Source organism: Oratosquilla oratoria, chromosome 2 (genome assembly GCF_046742065.1).
Source record: "Oratosquilla oratoria isolate Oo_2021 chromosome 2, ASM4674206v1, whole genome shotgun sequence".
Taxonomy (NCBI): domain Eukaryota; kingdom Metazoa; phylum Arthropoda; class Malacostraca; order Stomatopoda; family Squillidae; genus Oratosquilla; species Oratosquilla oratoria.
In genome coordinates, this window is record NC_134778.1 from 59,152,616 (window position 1) to 59,164,802 (window position 12,187).

At 41.5% G+C, this 12,187-nt stretch overlaps 1 protein-coding gene across 1 annotated transcript in view; it reads right to left on the reverse strand.

The window, feature by feature from the left end:
• Positions 1–977: 977 nt before the first annotated feature.
• LOC143038998 (uncharacterized) overlaps positions 978–12,187 on the reverse strand; it is an 11,872-nt gene continuing 662 nt past the window's right edge. The window contains exons 2-5 of the mRNA XM_076208843.1: positions 8,320–9,807; positions 7,531–7,685; positions 5,832–5,940; positions 978–4,579 (exon numbers count right to left, since the gene is read on the reverse strand). Coding sequence (XP_076064958.1) covers positions 4,404–4,579; positions 5,832–5,940; positions 7,531–7,685; positions 8,320–9,807 — 1,928 coding nt within the window. The 3' untranslated portion in view covers positions 978–4,403. The remainder of the gene's footprint in view (positions 4,580–5,831; positions 5,941–7,530; positions 7,686–8,319; positions 9,808–12,187) is intronic.

A 12,187-nucleotide genomic window follows, 5' to 3' on the forward strand; every position in this document is an offset into this window, starting at 1 on the left:
TTGTTATTGTTATTTCTATCATTGTTATTGTTATTTTTATCATTGTTATTGTTATTTTTATCATTATTATTATTATTATTTTTTTTTTCTTCTTTTTTAAACGAACGACACACAATCGGCTTGCTCTGACGTCACAAGCCTGATTGGTGACGTTGTCCCTGTGCTGACAAGGGTTCTCCGTCTTCCACCTGTCGTCCTCTTTCCTCCCCCTTCCTCCCTCCCCTCTCCTCCTTCCCACTCCCACTCATCCATCCCCCTTCCATCTTCCCCCTTCCACCTCCTTCTCCCTTCTTCCCTCTTCCTCCTATCATACTTATTCCGTCTTATGTTCCTCCCCCTCTCTCTTTCCCCTTCCCCCTTATCCCCTCCTTCCCTTCCACCTCCTCCTTCCTCCTATTCACCTTCTCCCCACTCACTCTTCCTCCTCTTCTTCCTTCTCCTCTATCTTTCCCCTTCCCTCTCCTCCTTCCCCATTCCCCTCCTCCCCTTCCACCTCCTCCTTCTCCCTCTCCCTTCTATCCCCCTTCTTCCCTCTCTCTCCTCCTCCTCCCTCCGTCCCCCAATTCCCCCTACACCCCCTCCTCCTTCTCCCCCCACTCCCCCTACCCCGTCGTCCCTCTTCCTCCTCCTTCTCTCCCTTTCCCCTTCCTCCTCCTCCTCCTTCCCCCTTCAGTGACTTCTCCGTCCACCCTTCCCCATCACCCTCCCCTTCCCCCTCCTCCTCCTCCCTTTTCCTCTTCCTCCTTTCTTTTCCCCTTCCCTCTCTTCCTTCCCCCTCCCCTCCTCCTCCTCCCCTCTCCCTCTTCTTCCTCCTCCTTTCTTCCTTCACCACCTCCCTCCTGGCCCTCCCCACTCATCCTTCCTTCACCTCCCCCTCCCCCACACCTCCTTCCCTACCCCTCCTCTCCTCCTCCTCCTTTCCTTCTCCTTGTGTCCCATTCCTCCTCCTCCCCCTCTCCTCTTCTCCACTTCCTACTTTCTTCTCCACTCCCTCCTACACGCTCTCTTTCCACCCCTCCTACATCCCTCCCTCTCTTCTTTGTCCTCAGTCTCCCTCTTCCCTTTCTCGCCTCGCCTTGACCTTTTGCCTTCCGGTCTCTGTAGCCTGTACTTATCTCCCTTTTTTATTTATATTTTTTACTGTTAGGACTCCAGAAGGGAAGATGGCCGTCGGAATTATCAACAGAAAATCCTTTCTGCATCTGCGCGCGTAGCTTGTAGACTGAATTGATAGACTGTAGACTGATAGAAAACGTAAGTGCACATTTTTATACTGTTTCATTATAAATCTCATCTTTTTTTTAATCTTGTATAAATTAAACTAAACAAAGTCGTTTGAATATCGCCAGATTAAAATATTGAGGGGATTAAGTCACCTGAAAATGGGTTGGTCACAAAATTCCCCAAAGATAGAAATTTCGTAAATGGAGGATATGATTAATATGATTATACACGGTAGCGTCACTGCCAGTGTGAATAAATTGCCCCTTCTTGGAACAAAGGGGTGTATAATAAGATGAATTATGACCATCGCTATGTTGCTAAGAATGAACTCTGCCATTTATCAATTTCCACTGCGTCTGCGTGGTAAAGGTGCCGAAAGAGAGGATTGGATGCTGTTGGTTTATCTGGTGTATCTCTTAATAGCTTTGTCAGAATCGAGACGTTGGATGCAGCCGTTATCTCAAATTAGATATTCTGTCACGCTTGAAAGTAACACCATCATCAGAATACTGTTTATATTTATTGCATTCATTAATTAATTTATCCATGTATTTATTTATTTATTGACAACTAGAAAACCATTCAGCAAAATATTTGAACAAGAAACTTCAAATCATTCCACGGAATAATAATAAGTATGTTTGCTTTAGAAAGGAAACAAGCGACATGACGTCATGAAAAAGTGAGGCAGTCGACCGACTCATTATGTTAATTTTCTCTCAGCATCGTGACTAGATGTCTTACGCGCATACTCCTATCGTTAGGTTTACTTTCAGAAGCGAACTGGACTGTTGTTGCGTATCTATGGTATATACTTAGATCAAAATGGACGGAAGAGCCACCATAGGCTTGGATCACGTGATGGTCGCTTGATCGACAGCTATTAACGTTATACGAGTTCAGAACTCCCATAGATGGATCTACTGTACGTATAATACACACACCACACACCCGTCCCCAGGGATAAAGCTGACAGAGCATTAGGTTTCATTGCTAGGACGGTAACGAATAGAAGTGCAGAGGTAATTATTAAACTCTATCTAGCGATAGTTAGACCCATCCTTGACTATGCGGTACAGTTTTGGTCTCCGTCCTACAGAATGGACATCAGTTCACTAGAATCAGTACAGAGAAGAATGACCAAAATGATACATGGACTCAGAAATTTGCCTTACGAAGAGAGGCTTAGGCACCTTAACTTACACTCTCTGGAAAGACGCAGAGTGCGGGGTGATCTAATAGAGGTGTTCAAGTGGATCAAAGGCTTTAACAAAGGTGATGCAAACAAGGTCATCATATTAAAACAACAGGGCAGGACTCGCAGTAATGGTTATAAACTGGACAAATTTAGATTTAAAAAGGAAATAGGCAAGAATTGGTTTACTAATAGGGTGGTCGACGAATGGAATAAATTTAGTAACCATGTAGTAAGCGCTGAAACTATCAGTTGTTTTAAGAAACGATTAGACAACTTTATGGATGGGGATGACAGGTGGTGATGGATACGGAGCTGCCTAGTGTAGGCCTTATGGTCTCTTGCAGTCTCCTTCATTCTTATGTTGTTATGTACAAGGGAGACAGTAACGACTTGCAGTATTGCAGTGCTTTTCAATCCTTCATGCTAAAAGGGCATTTTGGTATATATAGTTTTTCAGATACACAAGGATAAAAAAAATACACAAAGAAAAACTTAACAATGCCTTGTTATTATTTGTCGTTGATCAGCTTCCACAAGATTTGAATCAAGCTTAGCGTCGTTAGTAATGAGCGATACATCACAATTAAATATCATAATGTGCCATTGACAATGAGCGATATGAAATAAATAGATAAATAAGCAAACATATAAATTAATAAATAATAACAAAATAAATCGATAACAGTTTAGCATTAATGCCGACAAAACTCACATGTGATCTGTTTTTCTTGACTTGGCAAGCACTTTTTCGCTAAGTTAAGGAAAACAGACCTGCGGTACCTTAAAGCAGCGATTTTTAACCTTTAGGAATAAATAGATTGATACATAGATAAATAGATAGATGCAGGGTGGGGATGAAATTTTGGAAAACAAAAAGAACAGGTTTGAATTTAAGGATTTGTCCAGAATAAACCTGAATAATTGAGTAAAATTTACACTCCACCCAGTCTGGTAAAGTATTTCACGCAATTGATATGTTAATTTATTATCAATTCAGTATTGATTTTAGGTAATATACATTGCCCATACTGCCCATTACCAGGAAATAAATCACTGCTATAAGGTAATAGAATACACATACAGTATACATACATACATATATATATACACATATATATATATATGTGAAACTGAAATCAACAAAACATGATTTACTTGTACTTCAGACGAATCTTTGCAAGATTCACCGTAGGGGGGGAGGAAGAGCACACGCCAGGAGGCGCTGACCTCCTCCCCGTCAGGTATCCAAGACACCATGCGTGTCAGGACTTAAACCCTTCCACTGATAGTAACAACGCATACATTTTATTCTGGCTGCCGCCAGGCGATTTTATTCAGATGTGAAGGGGGGTGGGATGGGAACATGTCCCCCCACCCCTCCCCTCCCTTGACCTGAGTTTTTGTCCATGTTGGGCAAATGACATTTTCAATGTAGTCGAGGTTCCCGTTTTCTTTCTGAAACGAAAACGGCCGACCTGGTTGTAAAATAACGAACACAGCCTACACCAAAAACGACAACAAATCATTCATTGAGCATTAAAATGGCGTTACTTACGTACTCAGCGCTTAAATAAATATAACAAAAAACCATCCATCGGGAAGGCTAACAAATAAATAGTTAAATAGAGAATAAATAAAATGTTATTCGCGAATCTTGGGGTCTCCGCGAATCTTGGATTTTCCGCGAATCTTGGAGTCTCCACGAATATTGGAGTCTCCGCGAATCTTGGATTTTCCGCAAATCTTAGAGTCTCCGCGAATTTTGGATTTCCCGCGAATCTTGGATTTTCCGCGAATCTTGGAGTCTCCACGAATCTTGGAGTCTCCACGAATCTTGGAGTCTCAGCGAATCTTGGAGTCTCCGCGAATCTTGGAATCTCCGCGAATCTTGGAATCTCCGCGAAACTTGGGGTCTCCACGAATCTTGGGTTCTTCGCGACTCTCGGAATCTCCGCGAATCTTGAATTCTGCTGAACTTGACTCAGTTGTTGAAGAACCAGAAGAAATCTTTCGGGTAGACCTGCGTCGCCGTTGCTACGCGGACAAAGGAGACTGCTGGCTGGCCGTTCCGTGTGCAAGGGGGAAGGTCCTCGAGGCGGATGCAACGCCTCAGTTCCTCGGAGAATCCGTACTTGTCAGGGCAGCGGTACAGGAGACCTGGCAAAGGAAAGGTTCGTCTCAGTTTCCGACGTGTATGTGATTCACCATGGCCTTGGACCACGTGTCGGACTCGTGATCGACAGTTATTAACCTCCCGGATGAGAGCTCAGAGCTCGTATATGACCGATGTATGGGTAATGCTGTGACTTTACACGCACACGCGCGCGCACACACCCACCCACCCAACTCACCACCTACAAGAGTTGGAGTAACAACTTGCAGCGCAGCGATACTGAAATTATTTCAGCCCTGGGCGTGTGTGTGTGTGTGTGTGTGTGTGTGTGTGTGTGCGAGACATAAGCGTTGTTACTGACTTTGCATAACAGATTCACAAACATCATGTTTTTACTGTTTTTATAATTGTATTATTCTTTATTTTATTATTATATAGTTTTACTAATATTTTTGTTTGTATTATTTTGTCACCACATAATAGCCTTAAGTAAATAATTTATCTGATCTTTGTTATTGTTATTATTACCATCATTATGATTATAATGATTATTATAATTTATTATTATTATTATGATTATTATTATTATTCTAATTATTATTATCATCAATATTATTATCACTATCTTTATTATTACTACTACATTTAACACCACCCTTTTTATCTATTGACCGAGTTTCTTTATTCAAAATAAACAGATGTCATGCATGGAACCAAAGTGAGATGTAGTGGACATGTGGCATGCATGGAGGACTTCTTCATTCCACAACGAACTGCGGAATGTCGCGAGATGGACCGAGACTGAGACGGGTGGAATGTGTGGAGAAGAGAGGAGAAAGAGACAGGAACAAAATGGACGGAGATACCACATAGACAGTCGTCCTGTTCACAGACCAGACGGTGAACTCTGATGAAGTGAGTATTTGTTTGTTTGTGGATTTATTTTGCGTCTGTAGAGATTCTCGTAGGTTGCTATTATGTCCAGAAGACTGTGTGGGTGTGGGTGCGGTTCACCATTGTCTTGGATCACGTGTTGGACTCGTGATCGATAGCTATTACTCTCCCGGAAGAGAGCTCAGAGCTCATCCCCGCCCACGAGAGTTGGAGTAACGACTCGTAGTGCAGCGATACTGAAATTATTTCAGTCCTGGGCGGGATTAGAACCCAGACCTCCTTAGTAGCGGTCGCCGGGAACTCTACCAACTGCGCCATCAAGTCGTGTGTGTATGTGTGTGTGTGTGTGTGTGCGCGCGCGCACGTATGTACAGTATGTATGCTTATCTGTAATACACTCACCCGTCAGTGTGGTATCGTCGATATCAACGCACTTGTAGAAACGGATGCAGTCGGTCTCGAAGGGGTAGTAGCCCGGTTCGGAGCAATTATACTGACTCGTTGGGTGAAGCTGCGCGAGAATAGAGAGACAGAAAACGTGTTATCAATTCACATGATCCTGACGCAGTAAACAAACAAATAGGTAAATAAATCAATAAAACAAATTAATAGAATGGATAAATAGATACATAAATAGATAAATAAATAAAGTAGATGGAATAGATGAATGAATAAATGCATACATAAATAGATTGATACATGAATAAATTGATTATTAAAAGTATAATTACATATCTAGATCATTTTGAATCCAGAGGCAGGCAGCATGTACAATCCTCTAAGTCTTTTAAAAGACTAATTTTCTTCGTGATTTTTTTTTTTTTTTTTTTTTTTTTTTTTTTTTTAACGAAGATAATTGTAGGGTGAGCGAGAGTTTTACTGACGGCAGTGATGCGTAACTGTAGCGAGTTAGGTCCTGGTTAGGGATCGATTCCAGTAACAGGACTGCTGGTTTTGGAACCGGTTAATGACAGGGAATCTCAGAGCGTGGAAAGATTAATTGTTTTCTAAATGAAGATGCTCCTCTTCTCTCTTTTTTTTACAGCGACTTTTTCATGAATATAGTTGTGTTATATTTTTCTTTTTTCAATATATTGTTACTTGTATGTACATTTAAGGTTTTAATTGTCACTTGTTTTTTTAAGATACTGATGTTATATGACGGATGTTATATGTATTTCCTTAGACTGGCGTTTATGTATGTATATATATATATATATATATATATATATATATATATACAATGTATATATATATATATATGTGTGTGTGTGTGTGTGTGTGTGTGTGTGTGTGTGTGTGTGTGTGTGTGTGTGCTGGGACTTTGTGACAAGTTGATGAAGGTGGAAAAAGAAGTCATAGGTCAGCTCCGAGTTTTTAAGTTTATTCCTGACCGGTTTTGCTCTATGCTTCTTCACATTCCTCTGAAGAAGCATGGAGCAAAACCGGTCAGGAATAAACTAAAAAACTCGGAACAAGACTCGTGACTTCTTTTTCCACCTTCATCAATATATATATATATATATATATATATATATATATATGTATATATATATATATATATATATATATATATATATGTATATGTGTGTGTGTGTGTGTGTGTGTGTGTGTGTGTGTGTGTGTGTGTGTGCGTACGTATTTACTGACATTTTTAGACCCGAAAAAACACATATCTTAGACAAAAGTCTAGGTAACAAATCTTTTGCGTCAGCCAAAATACAAATGAACGATTAAATATTATGGTACGAGGCGAGCCCCGTTCCACGTTCAGCATATATCGTATGACTGAGCCAAATTCTTCGACTTCGCATTGTAGTTCTTATGTTTTCATTTCCGCATTTTTGACGAGAATCGAATGCTCTTGACAAACGGTTTCGTATTTTGGATCTAAACTTTAAATTCAGACCTTTCATTGTGTAGATAATGATGTTAAAGCATTTAGTGAGTTTCAAAATTATTTAATTTAACCTCTGTCAGTTTATTCATTTAACCTCTGCCATTTTATTCACCTGACCTCCTCTGGTAGCGTAGGGGATTATTAAGACTTTTTTGTTCACTATTTGAATTTCTTAAGAATCTAGAAGGAATGTCTACTTGCCAGCCACTCTTTCTTGGTCACTTCTTCCACGGGCGACAGAGTCGTCGGTTCCTCTGTGGTGGTGGAAGTCGTCGAAGGGGTGGTTAAGGTGGATTTGGTGGTTGGCTTGGGTGTTGGGGCAGGAGCAAGGTTACTATCACAAGGATTAGTTTCGTCTGAAAAAAACAATATTTATTCAAATGATTGTTCCTTTGAAGGTTTTATATGAAATTAGAACATGTGGTTTGTGATTGTCGAGAGCAAAGTTGTAGTATCTTGTAGAGTCTGTTCACGTTTTCTGAAAATGTCGGTCGACATGACGCGACGTTGCGTTCCAGACGGCATGACATCATTCGTAAGCCTCGCCACCCTACGCGTAAACAAACATTGTATATTTGACTAGAAGAATTAGAAACATATAAATAGATAAATAGATTAGTAATGATTATAATGACAACTCAGTGTTATCAATTATAGGATCTAAGTAATTTGTTAGTACTTACTGAATTGTCACAGTTGATGTGGATAATGCAGCCAATTCTATTTGAGTGTCTTACCAGTTAATGACATGATCTCAATCGACAAAATCAACCGTTAATATTAATGTCAATGGAAATGGAATGTAAGGTCATGCATCTCTCCTCACTCTTTTGAACATGTGCCCCCCCCCCGCCTTTTGTTTCCGTCTGTCCGCGTTCCTTCTTGTTTACATTCCACCTCGATCGATCCCATCTTTACCGGGCGGTAGGAATACGCGACACCGGTTGGATGTGAACGCCGCCGTCAAAGTTTCAAGTCTGATTTACTCACGTTCATAAGCACATTGCTGAGTGCTTTCGTCGAATAATAGAGCAGCTGGACAGGTGAATACGGGGATAACCCAGTCACTTCCATCCCAAATGCAGTAGTAGTAACGGTTGCAGTAGTCCGGATGACGACGATACGTGTTGTCCTGATGGCAATCCAAGGAAGTACTTCCGGTTGAGTTGTCCGTTTGGTCAACAGGACCCAAAGTAGTCATTTCGCCTTGAGCATCAATATCTAAAGTAGTTTCTTCAGGTCCTGTTTGTACACCTCCTTCGTCAGGTTTCATGGTAGTAATTATGGATACGCCCCCTGGTCCCTCTTGTCCATCGGGTCCTGTTTGTACACCTCCTTCGTCAGGTTTCATGGTAGTAATTACGGATACGATCCCTGGTCCCTCTTGCCCATCGGGTCCTGTTTGTACACCTCCTTCGTCAGGTTTCATGGTAGTAATTACGGATACGACCCCTGGTCCTTCTTGTCCATCAGGTCCTGTTTGTACACCTCCCTCGTCAGGTTTCATGGTAGTAATTACGGATACGACCCCTGGTCCTTCTTGTCCATCAGGTCCAGTTTGTACACCTCCCACATCAGGTTCCTGAGTGGTGATTATAGATATGACACCTGGTCCTTGTTGTCCATCGGGTCCCGTTTGTACACCTCCCTCGTCAGGTTTCATGGTAGTAATTACGGATACGACACCTGGTCCTTCTTGTCCATCAGGTCCAGTTTGTACACCTCCCACATCAGGTTCCTGAGTGGTGATTATAGATATGACACCTGGTCCTTGTTGTCCATCAGGTCCTGTTTGTACACCTCCCTCGTCAGGTTTCATGGTAGTAATTACGGATACGACCCCTGGTCCTTGTTGTCCATCAGGTCCTGTTTGTACACCTCCCACATCAGGTTCCTGAGTGGTGATTATGGTTATGACACCTGGTCCTTGTTGTCCATCAGGTCCTGTTTGTACACCTCCCACATCAGGTTCCTGAGTGGTGATTATGGATATGACACCTGGTCCTCCTTGTCCATCGGTTCCTGTTTGTGGGCCTCCTTGTTCTGAAATGGTTCCCGTTCCAGACTCACTTCCTGTCCCTTGTTGCCCTCCTGTCCCTTGTTGCCCACCAGTTCCCACCTGTCCTCCAGATCCAGGAAACACTATGCCTTGCTGTGAGGTACAAATGCTATCCCCCCTGACCAGTTGCGGGTGGTTGCATATGTCAAGGTCATCGTCGAAGATGGTGCCAGCCGGGCAGGTGAAGTGGAAGGCAGAGAAGGCGAACCCGAAGCCCGTCCAGTCGACACAGCGGTAGAAGTCAACGCAAGAGCCGGGCAGGGGGAAGTATCCTGCCGAAGGACAGTCCACTGGAGGCTTCTGGGTGACGACGGGAGCCTGTGTTTCAGGAGTTTCTGCCCTCGTGAAGCTGCCCTGTCCTCTGCCTTTTTCGCGGTCATTGACACGAACTCGCCGTCTCACTGACGTCACTGATGTAACTGTAAGGAGAGAAAGAATCTACGTTAAGGTGCAAGTAAAAGAGACAAAAAAGTCATAAGCCACTCGAACCAAAATGCAAAATTCCCTGTATGACGTTAATTCGAATTAAAAACAAAAATTCGCAATAGAATAGAGTAAAAATACACAAAAAAGTCATATTCTTTTTAAGGCAGGATAAAAAAGTAATCTTTGACGTTAATTCGTAGGATGAGAAAAGAAACAGATAAAATTACTTCGCTCACAAAATATACACACGCTCCTGAGTAAGAAAGTAACTGTAATTTAGGTTGTGTGTTGAATGTCAATCGTGCCTTGGATGCTGGGAACAGGATGTTTAATCGGGCAGACGTTATAATCGAAGTCAATTTGATTCAGACACGGGAAAACCCAGAGAAGTCTCGCGAAATCATGAATGTGCCAAGAATGTAAGACTCTTATAAACATACTTCATAGGTCGTTAACAAAAGTACTTGGAGATGACCATTCCAGAAGGAAATCAAAGAATACCAATTTGAAACTCTTTATTAAACAAAAGAACTTTGATTTATTATTTGTGTTATCTTCAGACGATTTTACTCAGCTCTTGGCATACCCTCTGTTGAACAAAGATCTAAGTCTCAGCCTTACTAATTAGTTGTTTTAGTATTATTTCTTCATGTTATCAGACGATTTTACTCGGCTGTATGTGTACTCTGCTTAGAAGGGGTTGAAGCAGGATTAAAGGTCAACTGAGAAGGTTTTCAAAGAGGTGGTGGATATTTGCTAAATGTATGGCTCAGTCACTTTTTGATAGCATATGCAAGAACAGATCCTAATTATTACGCAATGTGATAAAGAGGCCTATCAAAATATCGGTAGCAGACGAACTTTTCCTTCGACGATCTTCGGCTGTTCTCTCAAGGCTTTATCGGCTGTGACGTCATTCGCGATGTTTACATTCTGATGCATGACATGTGCATGTACTATAAAATGCCGTGCTGCGCTGTCAACTTGATCAGTGATCTGTCATATTTCGTGTGTTAGCAAGGTTTTATCAAGTGTTTGGTTCGAAAATGGCTTATTGTTTCGCCATAAATTGCAACGGTGATTCGACGAAACTTTCTGCTGAGGATGGACATCATTTTTAGCCTTTTTCGAAAGATCCTGTTTGCAAAACCGACTGGATCATTCGGTGCAGACGGCACGAGTCGTGGAAGCCTGGATTGAAAGTTCAACTCTGTTTGAAACATAAACATGTACACCCGGAACACTGGCCTTGTCAATAAGCACGAAGGGCATGGTGAAATATATACAGCATGTCTGCATGAGGCCGTTGTCGATAGGGAATGGTTGAAAGAAGGTAATAAGTCCAGTTCACACTATGAAATATTTTATCAAATTTTCGTCCTCCTTTGCAATGTAATAAAATTTAACAGTCTTTGACAGTGTGAACCTGGCGTTTCTTGTAAATTATAATACAAAGTGTAGTAAAGCGTTTGGCAAGGAACTGGCATGTCCGACTGGTTTACGGGGAATAGTAGCTACTACCAACACAGCACCATGTTTTTAGCTTTACACTTGCTTCATAGATGTACATCTGCTTAGAAATCGTGCATCACACAACAACTGGCTTATCATCTTGCTTTCAGGTTCAAAAGCACACAAAGGGCTTGAGCTCATAGTAACGCAGAAAGCACTTCTCAGGGATATCGGTCAGCTCTCGCCTTGTCAACAAACATCAGCGCTGGAATCTTATCACATGGTTATGTGCTTCTTTGCTTCCAAGTCCTCCCAGCACTTTTTTATGAAACAGTGAAAGGATGGCAAGTACATATGTAATTTCAAATATCTCTTGATGTAATTCAGCACGGTAATTCAGGCACAAAGGAGATGAATTCATATTGAGAATGGTAAAATGCATGCATGGTGATTGAAAATTATTATTATTAATTTTTCACCTTCAGACAACTGCTTGCTGCCCTTCATTTCAATAAAAATTCATGTAAAAAATAGAAAACTTGAAAAAATGGAGAGGTTCAATAGGCTATACCTTATCCCAAAGCCAAAGCAGGCGTTAGAGAATGTAAACAACAGCTGTTACGTCATCAATGCCCTAGCGGTGGAAAATGTAACTACGACATTGAAAAGTTCGTCTGATATGAGGCACTTTTAACATCATGCTATTTGGATGAAGACAAGACTACAAAATGCTAGAAACGTGCATTTGAGTGTTCTAACTACTAAGTTATATTTCCATACGTGAAAACAACAAAAAATAAAGAAATCTAAAACCTCAGTTGACCTTTAAATTCTAAATGAGGCTAAAACTTCGATGCAAGCGAATGCAAATTTCTTCTCAGCCAGATGGCAGCATGACAAAAACCTCCTCCTCTTATCAAA